At 31.2% G+C, this 17,698-nt stretch overlaps 3 protein-coding genes across 3 annotated transcripts in view; 2 read left to right on the forward strand and 1 right to left on the reverse strand.

The window, feature by feature from the left end:
• Positions 1-3,907, reverse strand: part of LOC104719931 (rhamnogalacturonate lyase-like) — a 6,674-nt gene extending 2,767 nt beyond the window's left edge. The window contains exons 1-16 of the mRNA XM_010437915.1: positions 3,807-3,907; positions 3,453-3,531; positions 3,222-3,337; positions 3,066-3,116; positions 2,843-2,962; positions 2,606-2,725; positions 2,368-2,515; positions 2,080-2,250; positions 1,823-1,969; positions 1,612-1,718; positions 1,409-1,502; positions 1,164-1,305; positions 900-1,065; positions 674-790; positions 225-573; positions 7-153 (exon numbers count right to left, since the gene is read on the reverse strand). Coding sequence (XP_010436217.1) covers positions 7-153; positions 225-573; positions 674-790; positions 900-1,065; positions 1,164-1,305; positions 1,409-1,502; positions 1,612-1,718; positions 1,823-1,969; positions 2,080-2,250; positions 2,368-2,515; positions 2,606-2,725; positions 2,843-2,962; positions 3,066-3,116; positions 3,222-3,337; positions 3,453-3,531; positions 3,807-3,907 — 2,175 coding nt within the window. The remainder of the gene's footprint in view (positions 1-6; positions 154-224; positions 574-673; positions 791-899; positions 1,066-1,163; positions 1,306-1,408; positions 1,503-1,611; positions 1,719-1,822; positions 1,970-2,079; positions 2,251-2,367; positions 2,516-2,605; positions 2,726-2,842; positions 2,963-3,065; positions 3,117-3,221; positions 3,338-3,452; positions 3,532-3,806) is intronic.
• Positions 13,267-16,759, forward strand: LOC104716324 (agamous-like MADS-box protein AGL21). Its single transcript, XM_010433710.2, has 8 exons — positions 13,267-13,635; positions 15,390-15,468; positions 15,590-15,651; positions 15,778-15,877; positions 15,990-16,031; positions 16,152-16,235; positions 16,316-16,467; positions 16,566-16,759. The coding sequence occupies exons 1-7, from the start codon at positions 13,454-13,456 to the stop codon at positions 16,454-16,456; spliced, it is 690 nt and encodes a 229-aa protein (XP_010432012.1). The 5' UTR covers positions 13,267-13,453; the 3' UTR covers positions 16,457-16,467; positions 16,566-16,759.
• Positions 17,153-17,698, forward strand: part of LOC104716325 (serine hydroxymethyltransferase 1, mitochondrial) — a 3,345-nt gene continuing 2,799 nt past the window's right edge. The window contains exons 1-2 of the mRNA XM_010433711.2: positions 17,153-17,413; positions 17,523-17,573. Of these exons, the coding sequence (XP_010432013.1) occupies positions 17,327-17,413; positions 17,523-17,573 (138 nt within the window). The 5' untranslated portion in view covers positions 17,153-17,326. The remainder of the gene's footprint in view (positions 17,414-17,522; positions 17,574-17,698) is intronic.

The raw sequence follows: 17,698 nt of genomic DNA on the forward strand, positions 1-17,698 counted from the left end.
CGAGACCTGTCGTTTAGCATCGGTCCAAAGAAGATTACGAGAAGAGGCAGAGTTGAGATAAACAAAAACAGGACCAAACACCTTCTTCCACGGCTCCTTGCTTTTATATGTTGTGTTCATATCTTTTCCCGCGTAGTGTACACTTGTGAACATCTTTTCAAACACACACATACACACACACACAAAAATCGTAAAATCGAATAAGAAATGAAACATAAAAATACATTAAAAGAGNGATAATCATACATCACACCTGAAAAAGAATCAGATTTGTTCCGACCGTGAATAAGATAAATCGTATTATAACCAACCCTAAGAAACTTTCCATGGATATCGATATTGTACAATTTGTACAACCCATGAATCCCATGCCTCGCGATAGCGTTATCCCGACCTATTAGCCCAGAGATAAAAACAGGTTTGGAATTAGCTTCGTTGACTCGAACCATTAGATTAACAGTTGTGGCTGAAGCCAAAGCTATTCGAAGTGTGTAGCTTCCAATTTCAGTCACTGCATTTAAATTGAACTTAATTTGCCATGTCGTTGCTTGATATGTCCCGTTTCTAGCTTTCCTATAAATCATAAGAATGTATATTATTTGCATTGTCTCTGTGATTACTGTGCAATACGACAACATCTTGGATCCATGATCATAATATATTTTTTTATTACCTGTTGACATGGGCATAGAACCAGTCTTTTTTATAGTCACTCACTCCAGCAATATAAACAAGATCGTTTCGTGGATACAGAACACTGTAACGATCCCATAGACCATATTGTCTAAATCTGTATTATTACATCAAATTAATAAAATAAAACACCATTAATTAGTATATTAAAATAAAACACCATTTAGTAAACAATAAATGGATGAGTTAATGCTTAATTCTGTTACCTGTCTTCAGAATTTGAGTTACTAAGAAAGAGTTTGGTCAAAAGGGTTGGGTCCGGATCTGGGATATAGAACTCTGCGGCGGTTCGATCCGGTTCTCCGATCTCCCAGAGTGTTGGACCGTTCCTCGGTGGCTCGTACACTATGGGTCCTACGTTTATCTCCTCACCTAAATAAAACCAAACCAAACTTGGGCCTATTAATGGGCCTCATCTATTTTTCAGCTGTGGCCCATCTTAAATTTAATATGGGAGATAAACAGTGTACCTGGTGTGATGGTAATGTCACGTTCGTATTTATAGTCACCGATAAATCCAGAAACCCACGCGTAGAGACTATAATTCCCAGGTCGCACATTCGCTATTGTGAACATCCCAATATTGTCTGCTCGTGTCCAAAATTGATATCCCTTTGTCCAGATTGTGTTGTAAAGGAAAATTAAATAAAATCCGTTAGTTTCGTCCGTTACGTTTGACATTGATACACTGAGTAAGTCACATATTAATTACTACCTTGTTTTCGGTTTGCCATGAACCAGCTTTACCAGGTAATGCTAATCCCACAAAAGCAAATTGCCCGAATAAGTTTGTCTTCTTATTGTTGTACCTACAATTTTTTGTTTTTTAATATAATTTCTCACATTAGATTGTAAAACATTATTTTGAAGATATATCATTGCATGTAAGAACAATCAAAAGGGATATATTTATTATACCTGTCTTTGACAAAGAATTGACCTTTAACTGTTCCTCTTTGGTGACGGAGAGGGTAATCTACTGAATTCACGAAATCATAAGGCCAGCTTTGGACCTCGGAAACCATCTATATGGATAAATATTTTTTTAAAACCATTATAACGATAATCATAATGGTATAACATAAAATCGAATGAAATAATGGGTCACTGATATGGTAACGATCGAGACCTGTCGTTTAGCATCGGTCCAAAGAAGATTACGAGAAGAGGCAGAGTTGAGATAAACAAAAACAGGACCAAACACCTTCTTCCACGGCTCCTTGCTTTTATATGTTGTGTTCATATCTTTTCCCGCGTAGTGTACACTTGTGAACATCTTTTCAAACACACACATACACACACACACAAAAATCGTAAAATCGAATAAGAAATGAAACATAAAAATACATTAAAAGAGGATATGTGTACTCAGTAGTCAGTACTCACAGAGAGAATGGTGGGACCCATATGAGAAGTAAGATCTTGTTTGACGGGGCCACAGACACGGAACTCATCGCTGGGAGTAATCATCCAGAACCCAACATGTCGGTCTGACGATATCCAACCGTGTACTTTGTTGTCTTTGCCTTCCATTGAGTACATGTACTTATCGTCTACCTGCGTCACACCCGACTTATTTTACCTTTTTACTATATAATTATGATAAAGCTAATATATATAAGTTTACAGGAGGGTAAAAAAGTATATAACATTTTTGGATTAATTTTTATATACCTGCCCTTTAAGCATATGATTTTGCGGATTTATCAAATGAACAGCTTCTTTGTAAGCCAATGGACTAGCACGACCATTGCGGATATCTCGATCTGCTTCGAAAGGCATGATTTTTTGCTGATCATCCGATACAGCCATGAAATCGAATCTGCAACATTGTAAAAAAAAAAAAAAAGATTATTATTTTTCATTCGTAGCGATAGTAGCTTAAATATGATAAAACACAGTTAATGGTTACTTTGTTGTGTTAAGTTTGAAGACGATTCTGGTTTGGTCCATGTCCACTTCAGGCCAACCTTTCAACCTCTCCAACACAGCGTACATGTGTACTCCCGATACACCACTTCGAATAATATATCTTTAAAGAGAAATATTCTCGATTGTAGTTAATCGTCTTATATATAAGTTCACTTCTCCCGGAAAGAAAAAAAAAGTTAATAACTACTGTGTTTTTTTCTATTGCAAATTGACGTACCGTTTGTCTACGTTTAATGGGGCTACTGAGCCCCGTTGAGAGATGCTCCATGTTCTCGAAAATGAAATTTCGACATGCTCACTTGTATGATTTACAATATCGAATTTTGTCCCTACTAAACTGTTAGATCATAAGATTTTATATGATATATTTGTGAGTTTTCGATTGAGAAATGTATATAAATATATAATCAAAAAGATAGGAAGAGAGATTCGAAACTTACTAATCGGTTAACGGTATTTGTCCTGGTTCATACCATACAACGTCCCAATACCTATATATATATGATATATAGTGGTTAAGTTATATATAAGACGAAAACTTTTGTAACCTTTCTCACGAGCTATATATAAAATTAAAATATATATATGTATCATACCCGCGATTTTCGATTTGGTCGTTCAACACATTGTTAAAGCCATTGTACTTGATTCCAGTTATTAAGCCTTGTGGATTTGAGAAGGTAACTTGGATGATACCGTTATCAACGATCACCTTAGTCAACAAAAAAATAAGCATCAAATCTCATATATAAAAGAATATAACGTTCTAGTAGCATAACTAATTAAACCAAAGATTCAGAAGATAATATTAGACATTTGGACCGTACTTGGTTACGACTAACTTTCTTAAGCGTGACCGGGAGAGATGCTTGTGTTTGGCCCGGTTTTGCAATGTTTAATTTGTTTCTGTAGTAAGAAAAATTACAATTATGAAAAAGAAAAAAAAAATCAGAATGTTCACTTGAATATGTGTAGATTCATAGAACCAATTCATTAACCACAAATATTACGAGATAACAAACTAACCACAATTATTCTCTCTTATTTTTCCTATATTTTTTTTTCTTTCTAAAAAAAGACAAGTCGTCTAACAACGATCTAATTATGTTTTAATATATACAAAATTATGTAGAACCCGCCGATTCAGTTAAACGACACAGAAGTTAAGAGCGCATACGTACCGTGATGATGATTGAGAATGAACACCTTGAAGAAAAAAGATGAGTACGAAAAGTTTAGTCATGAACCGACCAGCCTTCATTTCCGGAGCTCCGTGTTCCATCTCCTCCGATTCACCAAAACCTCCGACTAAGAAAACAGTAAATGAGACAATATTTCTTACACCTTAAAATGATATTTAAGACACATGACTATTATTAGTAGGTCAACCTCTTGTATAAACTGTGATCTAGATCTATATGACTATTGCATAAAACTCCTTTGACAGTTAATATATCACTACAATATATATGTAAACATGCACGTACTTTTCACTTAGAAAATTTTCCGTTTATCTTCTCTTTCTTGGATTCCTTGGCAGCTTAATTTGTTCTCTCCACCGAAAAAGTTATATCTCTCCAATTTAACCTTATACCCAAAAAAATAAAAATAAAAATCTCTCGTAAAATTTGTTACTTACCTAACCATTTTTTTTAATCTCTGCGTAACAAAAACAGAGATCAAAACCTGTTACGACGCAGATACAAAGGCGTAGGATCTGCTAGGTGTGTATATTTATATTTGTCTATGAAAGCTAAAAAAATAAACTCCCTCAAATCTGTTTCCTTTTACTTTTGTGAAATGGAGGGTAAATTAAGAAACTTTATATATGCACACGATATCTTTATTTCCAAATTTGACATCATTTAAATCAAAAAAAAACTTCAAGTAATAGTTTATGCCCAAGTGTACTCAATATTTTATTTTATGGGTCAAATTATTTATGTAATCAATATTTGTATATTTTTTTTACTAAGACTATTAGAAAAGTTATATTTTTTTTAATTTAAGTTTTGTTGATTTTTATTGACAATAATCCAGATAAACACATATTCCGGAGAGGAAATATTGAATTAAATAGTTCTAATTTTGAAAATAATACTCTCTCTGATTCTTAAAGATTGATGTTTTGACACTTTCACATATATTAAGAAAAAATTAATTTTTTTATATAAATTAAGTTATAATTACTTTTTCTGTAGAAAAAGAAAGAATAAACCTTAGATAAATGCCATGTGTAAAAAATATAAAATAAAAAATCATTTAAGTTTGTTAAATGTACAACAATAATCTTTTAGGAATAAGAAAAAATCCTAAAACATCAATCTATTAGAGCATCTCCAATCCATCTATATTTTTTTCCCCTATAAATAGAGGAAAATATAGCAATTTATTTTGGAGACAAATTTGCTCCAACACATCTCTATTCTCATATCTAAAATAGAGATTGCTATAATTTCCTCTATTTATAGAGGAAAAAATTAGAAATCATATATATATATATATAGGGGAAAAATAACAATTTCTATTTTAGAGACGAGAATAGAAGTGGGTTGAAGTAAAACTCATATCTATTGTAGATGAAAAAATAGGAAAAACCATTAGAGATGGTATTAGGAACAGATGGAGGAAGTATATTACAAAGTGTTAAAAGGACATGAACCTATTAACGCATTGCTAATACTTTTAAATTTTGAATCAAAAACTTTTGAAAATGAATTTAAGAGTTTTAAGATTTTTCATCAAAGAAAAGAAGGAACATAATGTTGTCAAAAAAAAAAGAAAAAAAAAGGAACATAATTGTTAAATAATTAAATCCAACAAATCTGAATTCAAGTCATAAAATTTTAGTTTAGTGATATATACTACTAAATAGAGGTACATGCATATAATACTGATATATTTTATTAATAGATAAAATATAGGAAAATCAAACAACATTTTTTTTTTTGGTAGGGGAATTAAACGACACTTTTTATAACTCCTAATATTTAAACAATACATTTTATTAAGCTACGATGAGTTAACCTATCATAACAAATTATGCATAAAATGAATGTAACTTAATAAAATACACTTTAAAATCCAAAAAGTGTCTCTACTCCTATAAAGTTTACAATGACAATTAATCTTATAAAAGTGTCATTAGGTACAAATAGCCCACATTAAAGTTAAAAACCTATAGAAGGAACCGAAACCCTAAATGTCGTTTTGAGGAGATGAAGAATTTAGAATCCTGTATAGCTACCCCTCGTCATTTAATTCCAAGAGCTTCTATTCTCTCCAGAGATATATGCTGCTAAATCACAAATCGGAGCCACAAAGCGTAGCCTCTACTTGTGACTGTGGTTACTCTCACGCCCAAGAAGATTCATCCCTGGTCCACTATCAGTCTATCATAAATCTTCCATTAAGTTTAGCACCAGTAAGACTCTCCACATGATGAAGTTGGAAGCAGTGAGCTTCGTGACGTTAGACATATTAATGCTAAGGAGTTGAGGAGTATTGACAGTAGCAATAGTCTCACTCGTGGCCGACATTGTTGAGAGAGAGAGCGACAGCGGAAAGAAATTTTTTGTGTTGTGTCTTAGGTATAGATCGTAAGCTCTGATACGATATATGATAGAAGGCTGAATGTCTTATTCCATGAGTGTATTACATTATATATAGCATGTACAAAGGTAATTAGGTTAAGATAAATGACTCTCTTATCCTTTCTATATATACATCACCTACATGCTCCCGCTCGATTACAGCGGAACCTTCGGCAACAAGCGATCCAAAGCCGGTTCGTCTGCTTGATTGTAATTGTGTCTTATCTCTCAGCCAGGATGGGTCAAAGAAACTGGATGACGCCCTCAACATGTCGTGCTCTGTTTATGCTCTGTTTTACCCTCAATTTTTGTCTTAATTTCAAAACTCTCTAAGGAAAACTCTCAATTTTTGTTACACAAGGCTTTGGTTGAATATATTTTTACGTTCATACAAAAAATAAAATAAAGATATATATAATTGGAGGAGGAATGGAGGTGAGGCTTTCGACATACAGATTCAAACTTGGAAGCCATTGCCTAGCAAGTATACAAGTATTGGACCTTGTTGCGTTATAGAAAATGTAATGTTTGCTGATTGTGGCGGTAAGTAGTATACTATGGACAAGTGGAATGTGGTTAATGGTTGAGAATTTGGGTAATCTGTATCGGATCCATATTGGTCCTGAATACCGAACGATTCATTTAGTTAACCATGGTGGGAAATTGGTTATATATATGAAATCGTAACCCAAAATGCCCATCGAATCGTTGAGAATTAGAAAATGGACTTTATGGGCCATAAGAAAGAATAATAAAGATAGTTCTTACAAATTGCGCATCGAATCATGGCACTCCACAGAGATTAGATCAGTATTAATTATATTAACTAACTAGTTCCAAACCAAACCAAGCTCTCACAACCCTCTTTGTACTTAATTTTCTTTTTTGATTAATAAATTTAACATTTCAAAAAAAAAAAAAAATCACATCTCATTTTTTATAGCAGCTTACATATCATTTTTCTATATTTTGTGAACATTGATTTTGTTTTTCAGATAGATTACTTCTTTAAGATTCGTTTTCATAGTTTTCCCAAAAAAAAATGTTAACCTTACGATGTCATCGTTTTAGATCAAAACTTTTAAGTTGAGTTGAGTAATTAATTTTTTTATTTTTTTTTAAGTGAAATTTCATAAAAAATCTTTGTAGTATATGTTTCTTAGAAACTAATGTTTCAGTTCAATTTTATTTTCTGTTTAGAATTTTATAAATACAGTTACATTAATATTTTTTCCTCCACCATGAATTAAAATCTTACTTTTATTCTAAAACTCATCAACACATTCTAAATTTTGGAATATAATATTTTTTGGTTAAAATTTGTCTAATAACATTATTACTAAAATAAATTCATAGTATTACTTTCTATTTAAAAATTTAATTAATTTTACTTAATTTGTTTTTAATTTATTTTATACTATTATTAATTATAAGTAATAAATATGCAGTGAATGAATACTTAAATAATATTTTTAATGCAGAAATAATAAGATATCTGGATTTTGATTTAGTTTTGATGGATCTAATCTAAATATTAAATTTTAATACTGATCTAATCTAAATATTAGTTTTGATAATTTAGTTTTGATGGTTTAAATGACATTTTTCCCTAACAGTAACAATTTCAAATATTTGTTAGCTTCTACATATCACCCGGGTCCAGGGCGAGGGATGATTATTTTATGACATGATCCACATTTATCCAACATACAAATATTGCATAACTTTAAGTTATCAATCGATCTTGTAACGACGAATCATGGATCTTATGATCACTTAAACTATTTAATATGTATATGACAAATACATTTTGGGCACTCTGAGTAAAATCAATTGTCTATTCCTTTTTGAGCTATACTCAATTATGCAACACACTATCGCTTTAAATTATGCTCTCTTATTTTCAGGATTACTTTAAGAACTATGTAAGGAATCATCTTTTAAATATGAAATTTTATTATCTAGTGAGCTATGATGACATTTTCAACTAGTGTTACCGTTGATATCGACTGCATTGTTAATTATAGTATTCTAAAATTTTAATACTATATATTTTCTCAATGAAATTGTTTTGGTTTAGTGTGTCTGACTTTTGGTCGTCCGAGTTCGATTGTATTCTTTAGTTTCAATTTTCCTAACACTTTTAAGCCTTTTTCAAAAAAAAAAAAAAATCCAACCTTTTAGTGTGTCAAATATTATGAATCTGATGTCAAATATAATTTTGGATTGGTTAGGAAAAACTGGTTCAGACTTTGAATATATTAGTAGATTGAAATAAATTATAAGTTAACTGGTTCAAATAATTTCCAATCATTTTTGTTTATGAACTTGTGTTTCTTTTACTTGTTTAACAAAAATCTCATGAGTTGAACAAATTGTACCATTCATGCATTCTGAAACATTGTTAGTACCACTCATCACATGTTTATTGTGGCCTAACAAATAACAAATTGATTGAGAAAATTTCGATTTGATATCGAAAATGTTCAAGAGTTTGAAATTTTTTTGAAATTGTTATTTTTGTATATTATTTTCATCTATCTTCAAAACAAAATAAATATGTTTCAGAATTTTTGTAAGGAATTTGATATTATGATTTTAAAAAATTGTGCAGTTCATTCTTTATTTTCAATGACCATTTTCTTATATCAAACTCTAATTAAGATGCAACCATAGTATGAAATCGTTAACCCAAAATCTAATACTAAAACTTTAAATTCAAATTTTTAACTCTAAATAATAAGCGTTTCAAGAACACCAAGTACTATGCAACTGAGTCATCATCGAGAAGACGGATGTAACAACAGTATGTGTCTCCTTCTCGATCATGTTTGTCCAAAAACTATATGATCTTGAAATTATTAAATATTACTTACTACTACCAGAGGACTAACTCATAACAGGTATTATTTTTATTTTAAAAAACTACTAGTAAAAATGAAATAATGGCCAACAACTTTGGAACATTTAGTACAATATCCACCAGTCTTCAAGTTCCAAGGCTATCTTTTTAAACTCGACATTTGCAATTACTAACTATATATAATTATCATCTTCGGATATCTGAAAAAGAAGGTTAAATTTAAAACTTTATGGACCCCAAAGATCATGTGGGATTTAATTTTTAAAACATCAAAAGCGACAACACCTTATCCTTTTCTTGGTCTGATCGATATATAATCTAAACAAGGTTTATTATCATTCACACTACCACTCTGAGTACTCTTCTCACGTGAATTTCGTAGCACCAACCAAAAAAAAATACACTTCCTATAGCCAACACGTAACTACATTTAAAAAAAATATGGTGTCAAATGGTAGACTAATTATGAATTCTTCGAAGAATAATGAAAAACAATAACTTTGTTGATGACGATATCTCTCTATGTATAACATGATTCGATCCAAAATATAGCATTAATTAATTATACTTCAAAAAACACAGTCTGGTTTTGTAAACGCTCAAGTGGTGTGGCAAATAGCTAACGTAACATGCTTTGTTGTAAAGTTACAAGAATCACCTGAGAAAGACTGTATTCTATAAAACAATAGGTGTTTGTAGAGTTGAATATACAGTGTGTTGTGATTAATGAATATATAGATATGCTATTCCATATAGTCAGTATGGGTATCTATAATAAGCATTTTTTGGTAAAAAGAATAATTAGGTCACATGTGAAACCTACTACTCTTTTTAGCTACCAGCTTTTTTGTACATAAGTTAGATATTTGGTTTAGTCATTACTAAACATTTTCTTAAAATTAGTTCTTATATATGACAGCAACGAAGAAACACATACATACAAAGATATCGTTAAGGGGGCTTATGAAGACCAAAATAAACGAAGACTATGACACACTGGTAAGTGGTAACTGTGGAATTATTTTGTACACTTCACCTTAAATTGTAGATTTGGGAAAACTTAAAAACTTTTGGAAACGTGAAACGTAAAAGAGAACCCATAGAAGTGAAGATAATAATGATTATTATTGGTAAAATCGAAATGATTCGCTGATGATTGACACCTGGCGTGAATGAGNTAAAACTTTATGGACCCCAAAGATCATGTGGGATTTAATTTTTAAAACATCAAAAGCGACAACACCTTATCCTTTTCTTGGTCTGATCGATATATAATCTAAACAAGGTTTATTATCATTCACACTACCACTCTGAGTACTCTTCTCACGTGAATTTCGTAGCACCAACCAAAAAAAAATACACTTCCTATAGCCAACACGTAACTACATTTAAAAAAAATATGGTGTCAAATGGTAGACTAATTATGAATTCTTCGAAGAATAATGAAAAACAATAACTTTGTTGATGACGATATCTCTCTATGTATAACATGATTCGATCCAAAATATAGCATTAATTAATTATACTTCAAAAAACACAGTCTGGTTTTGTAAACGCTCAAGTGGTGTGGCAAATAGCTAACGTAACATGCTTTGTTGTAAAGTTACAAGAATCACCTGAGAAAGACTGTATTCTATAAAACAATAGGTGTTTGTAGAGTTGAATATACAGTGTGTTGTGATTAATGAATATATAGATATGCTATTCCATATAGTCAGTATGGGTATCTATAATAAGCATTTTTTGGTAAAAAGAATAATTAGGTCACATGTGAAACCTACTACTCTTTTTAGCTACCAGCTTTTTTGTACATAAGTTAGATATTTGGTTTAGTCATTACTAAACATTTTCTTAAAATTAGTTCTTATATATGACAGCAACGAAGAAACACATACATACAAAGATATCGTTAAGGGGGCTTATGAAGACCAAAATAAACGAAGACTATGACACACTGGTAAGTGGTAACTGTGGAATTATTTTGTACACTTCACCTTAAATTGTAGATTTGGGAAAACTTAAAAACTTTTGGAAACGTGAAACGTAAAAGAGAACCCATAGAAGTGAAGATAATAATGATTATTATTGGTAAAATCGAAATGATTCGCTGATGATTGACACCTGGCGTGAATGAGACTAAATCTTTTATCTTAAGACGACGATAATTGGGGATTTGGTCACTTGGAAGCACTTTAAGATTCTTTTTTTGTTAAGTAGAAAAGAAAGAAAAAAAGAGCAAAATCTCAAGTTTGAGTTTGAGTTTGAGATTCAAGATGTGATTGGTTCGAAGCAGTCCAGCCCACGTGGTCCTTATGTGATCTTTATTACCCATGTTATCCATCTGGGTCCCACCTGTGAATCTTAGATATCAAATCGAATTTCGTTAGGGTTTGAATTTGGTTTAGTTAGTTCGGTTTATAAGAAATTTTGCTACATCTAAACCAATTTTAATTTGGTCTGGTTTCATTTTTGATTGGATCACGAGAACATGTGTATTGGTTAGTGCGGATATCGATCTTAAATCTTCAGTCATGATATTATCAACACAACATCTTAATTCTTAATATTTATGGTTTACATTCAGTTACTAATTAATAATATCTAATAATCTATAATATTTAAGATTTGTAATGTATAAAATTAATTTTGTATTTAAATAAAATATGAATGAAATACCATGGGAGTCAAGTAATTTACTGACTCAATATTTTGCACCAAAAAAAAAATGATATTAATAAGTAAAATACAAAACAATTTGAAAAAGAATCAGGTGTGCGGTTTCTGCGGTGGAGCGTGCGAAAGGCATCCATCAATTGGTGTTCTCACTTCTCAGGAGCTGTTCCTGCTTCTCCCACGTGTGCCTGTCACAAATGCATATTGCATTTTCACAACATATATACATTTATGTATCATGTATGTAATAGGTTATCATATGTATGAGTTTTAAAACTGCAAATATATAATACTTAAAAAATATATATATATATATAATACTTTTACTCGAGATACCTAAAGATATATGCAAATAAAAGTATAACATTATATACCCACTCTCTCTAGTCTCTACGACGATACGATTTAGTTTTCAAAATTTATGTTATCTGGATCTGAAAAAAAAAACAAGTTTCTTACATAGCACGCACAACACTGATTATATGTTAAATTTTTAGAATTTAATTTTGTAAATTCGTATATTTAAAATTTCCGTATCAACGATTAAGAATTTTGTTTTCTAATATATAAATTTGGTATGAGCTGTATACGGTGTTGCTTTGATAACAAATAAAGCATCAAGCCATTGAAAGTAACAGACGTTAGTTACTTGACTGATATTAAATTTCTTGCCATATTTGGTAACTTACGACAAAACAATTAATATGGTGAATCTCCGCAACTCCAAGTTCCTGTCTGACACGTGTACTTTAAATTGTTTTTATATACAGTTTCATTGACACAAAATTAATTTATTCATTTGTATTTTTACAGAATGCCATATGGATCTATTTGTACTATGTATTTTGTTCGATCCATTCTCTTACTTTTTTGGGTAAATATCTTTTGTACAGATTTAATATATAGTATATACTGTTTTCCTATGACCATAATTAAGGTCCATAATACTTTAAAGCTTTTTTATATCACCTATAAAAGATTATTAGTTAAGGAAAGCAGCATATAAAGCTAGAGAGTTTTGTCAGAGAAACACAGTCCTGTGATGCACCCATTCACTATTTCCACATGACATCTGAAAAAAAAAAAAAAAAACTAAGAATTTAATTATAAATATGTACGGACATGTTAAAAAAGGAAATAGTATTGATAATGAATATTTACCTAACTCACACTATACGTTTAATATTGTTTCACTCCTTTTTATATATCCAAACAATTCCATTAAGTTTCCACTATCTCTCTCACAATAAAGTATATGTTATATATAAAAAAGTATCAGTGATTAAAGTTATGTATACATTTATGCTATATTTATATGTTCTCTTAACCTAGGAACTTTATGAGAACTTCTTTCTATTTCGTTGGTTTGATAAAATCACACACAAATACTATTTTTGGACTATAAATATAGTACTCTACTACGTATTAAAATTACCAAAAAAAAATGTCTCAAATTAAGAGGTGACTGTGTTTATGGGTGTGCATATATGCGTATATATACTTAGTTTATTCCTCGAATAGATTGTTGACTCTTGGCTCAACCTTCCTCTCTCTCTCTCTCTCTCTCTATTTGTACCTTTCTCTTTCTCCTTATTCGTTCATCTTCATCTTCGTTTCCCTTTTGGTATTGGTGAGATCTACAAACAAAAACCCTAGAAAAGAGAAGAACCAGAGGAGAATCAATTGGAGGATAAAATTGATGGGAAGAGGGAAGATTGTGATCCAAAGGATCGATGATTCAACAAGTAGACAAGTCACTTTCTCCAAACGAAGAAAGGGTCTTATCAAGAAAGCCAAAGAGCTAGCTATTCTCTGTGACGCCGAGGTCGGTCTCATCATCTTCTCTAGCACCGGAAAGCTCTATGACTTTGCAAGCTCCAGGTTCTTCTTTTAAAATTATTAATTTTGAAATTTTTACATATCTTCTTGATTTCGTGGATATACGGAAGTGTGTGTGTACGGGTTTCATATGATTTTATGCTACGGTTTTGTTTGCAAGGCTTGGGGATATTCAGTGAAATATATGTACCTGTGTGATCTATTCGTATGTAGTGGTAAAATTTTCGCATCTGGCGGTCGGTAGAACATGTTACATTTTGCTGTATGTACAATAAGATGTGTATGAATAGCCGACAAACTATTTTTTTTAACAACAAGGAAATATTAAAATTGAGTATGGAAAAAATGATTTGAAGTAGTTCTTTTGCTTCATATCTGGGTGATTATGTGTACACAGTATATTTTGAAGTACTTTCTTAACATGTGTTTATGTGTTTCTACACGTATTATGGACATTGACATATAGTTAGACTCAGTGTTTTGCTTTTCCGAATTTAGATATGTTTCAGAGGTAGATGAGATCGATAACAAGTGAATGCTCAAACATCAGTACTGGAAAGCTAAAACATAGGTATAAAGAGACCACAAGATTGAATGACTGTATGGAGAGGGAATTAATTTCTCAAAACCAATAAACTAAAAAAGTATTTATAATTTAATTAAATAACAAATTATCTATTTATACTCACAAAAACATAAATACATTTTTGATATATTTGTGTAAAATTGTATCATTACAGTAAAATAACTTTGTATGTTTAAAATTATATCTACAATATATTTAACATTTTATCTGCCGAATGGCTCTGTATATTTAACGGTGTATGCAGAATCTCGTTTTCATTATTTTCATATGTAAATTACTCATTGATAAAACTTTAGTTGACATATATAAATGCATAGACAAGAAAAACGAATTGTTTATTCTGCCTATACAATATACAAATTAAAAACATATATCTATATATATATATATTTAAATTCTAAAGAAGATATCAGTTCAACTAACCAAATTTAAAAGTTTTATAATGCGAAACAAATATTTGATAAATTCTTAGTAAGGATAGTAGAAAACCTATCATGTGAGGGATTAATCATTGGTCTCAACGTTTGCGAGCATTGTTAACTTTTCATATTTATCTTATGATACCATTGTCTCATGTATCGTGAGAGTTCATGAACCACAAGATATATGAAACTTAGCATAGTTGAGTACGATTCTTAAAACTTACTGACACTAGGATATGCCTTATTGTTCCTTGGATTTAATTAGTATAGTAAGTGTGCCATGTTAATGCATTAAGACCGACCCTTATTATAAGTTTCTTCTATTTTTATTCTTTGTAGCTCATAGAACTGGATATATTGCTTTAAAGCTCTTGGTTATCTACACCCAAAAAAAACATTTAAGCAATTTTTTTTTAATAAAAATGGAAACTAGCATCTATTTAGTTTATATATATATATATATAGTTTTTTAGTTTTTACATGTGTGTGTAACAAAATCATATTAGCGAAAGTTAATATGTTCTGTGGAATGTATGTGAACATATACAAGCGTGTGTCAATTTCTTGTATTTGACTGAAAAAAGTCTATATTAAACAATACTGATACTGTACGAAACTTCAAGGCTATGTGTTTTTCCTTTACGTATGAAAGATTTTTAATTTATGGATCGGGGGAGTCGAATAAACTTCATGGAAGATATCTTATATGCTCTTCACTGTGATAGATGATATGACATGAGTGAATTATATAAGATGAACAAGGTACTAATATCAAATCTTTTGAATAGCATGAAGTCAGTTATTGATAGATACAACAAGAGCAAGATCGAGCAACAACAATTATTGAACCCAGCATCAGAAGTCAAGGTATATACATATATATCTTGACAAATATGCAAATATATGATTATTGATTTAGGTTTGAGAATCGTGTATATTGAAATGAGTTCTAAGTTTGATAAGTTATTTGTGTTGTGTGTTATTATAGTTTTGGCAGCGCGAAGCTGCGGTTCTAAGGCAAGAATTGCATGCTTTGCAAGAAAATCATCGGTATGAACTTTTATTACACATATATAAGGATATATACATGTATATGTTTGATAAAAAAATCTGTTGAAAGGGCGTACAAGGAAATGTAGAAACTTGTACTTATAGATTGTGTTTGCTATGAAACAGGCAAATGATGGGAGAACAACTAAATGGTCTAAGCGTTAACGAGTTAAACAGTCTCGAGAATCAACTTGAGATAAGTTTGCGTGGAATTCGTATGAAAAAGGTATATAAATACTCTCTACCTTGTATTATATGCTTTGGAGTGTATCACTCAAAAGATTGACAATATCACACAATGGAATCCAATAGAACCGATTGCTTTTTGGGATTCACAGGAACTAATGTTGACTCAAGAAATCCAAGAACTAAGCCAAAAGGTCACTATGATATATATATATATATATATACACACAAATTTACCCATATATGTAAATTCCTCAAAAGAACACAAGTTACAATTCTTAATGATTATGGGATTTGCGTTGATCTTGATGCAGAGGAATCTCATTCATCAGGAAAACCTCGGTTTATCTAGGAAGGTACAACGGATTCATCAAGAAAATGTGGAGCTCTACAAGAAGGTGACAAACATGTATATTAATACAAACTCCATATATCTGGTTAGAATAAGAGCTTTGAAGTGATGGCTTCAACTTTTCAGGCTTACACGGCAAGCACAAACGGGTTTATACACCGTGAACTAGGAGTTGTCACGGATGATGAATCACACACTCAGATTCGGCTGCAACTAAGCCAACCCGAGCATTCCGAATACGAGACCCCACCAAGAGCAAACGAATAACATCAATTAAGGTAGGAATTTTATTAAATCTTTTTCGACGTTCCACAACAAAAAGAAAACCCCTTTAAGCAATTTGTATGTTATGTAACCCTTTTAAAAAAATTCACAGATTGAAGTTCGAAGATACTATGATGTTGAAGAACAATCCAAAGGATTGGTTTATATAAAGGGTATCTTGAATTGGAAACCCAATAAAACTAAGCCATGATATGGTTCTTGTAACACCAATCATATTTTTCTCTTTCTCTCTTTGTGCATTTCAATTTGAAAAATATATATAATTAATTAAAAGCATATATAAAAATCCAGTGTTTGTTATATTGTCTTTGTTTAGAATCATAGATTCATTAATTTATAAAAACACAAACAGTAGTAGTATATATGTTTATGTTTTTACGAGAGTTAAACTAAAGTGTCATAACTTGCTATTTAAAACCGGTTTGGAAACTATATTAGGGATAACAAAATCGGTTATCGTTGACTGCGTTGACCAGAAACCAAAAAGGTTCAGTCTTTAAATAAGGGAAACACACACAAATCATCATCGTCATCAAATCATCACAACTCACAAAGGTTGGTGTAGAGCTGAGACAGTGACCTGAGAGATAACGACAAAGAAACAACAAAATAAAATAAAATAAATTTTTTTTTTTTTTTTTCCCCGTAAAATAAGAGGGAAAAAATTCGAAAAATCGACTGCAACCACCAAAAGCTCAGCCAAAAGCAGAGGCCACAAATCTCTCTTCATCTATCCTTGAGGATAAACCCAATTTTTTGGGGTTTTTTTTCTTCCTTTCTTTCGTCTATGACTCAAATCTGTTTCTAGGGTTCCAAACCAGAGAGAGAGACAGAGAGAGGTTTAGGGAAAAAATGGCCATGGCGATGGCTCTTCGGAGGCTTTCTTCTTCAATTGACAAACCCGTTCGTCCTCTTATCAGATCCACTTCTTGCTACATGGTAAAGTTTCCTCCTTTCATCGGGTTTTTTTATCATCGGATTAAAAAAAGTTTCGATTTTTGTATATTTGGGTTTCTGATTTTTTGTTGTTGTTGTTGTTTCGTTGCAGTCTTCTTTGCCCAGTGAAGCTGTTGATGAGAAGGAGAAATCTCGTGTCACTGTGAGCTTTTAACACAATCCATTCTTTTTTTACTTTTATCTCTTGTTGTTTTATAGTTTTCCTTGCTGTTGAAGCAATGGTTTTGATTGTTGAAGTTCTGTGTCTGTTTTAAATTGGGGGGGAGG

Source organism: Camelina sativa, chromosome 10 (genome assembly GCF_000633955.1).
Source record: "Camelina sativa cultivar DH55 chromosome 10, Cs, whole genome shotgun sequence".
NCBI classification, from domain to species: domain Eukaryota; kingdom Viridiplantae; phylum Streptophyta; class Magnoliopsida; order Brassicales; family Brassicaceae; genus Camelina; species Camelina sativa.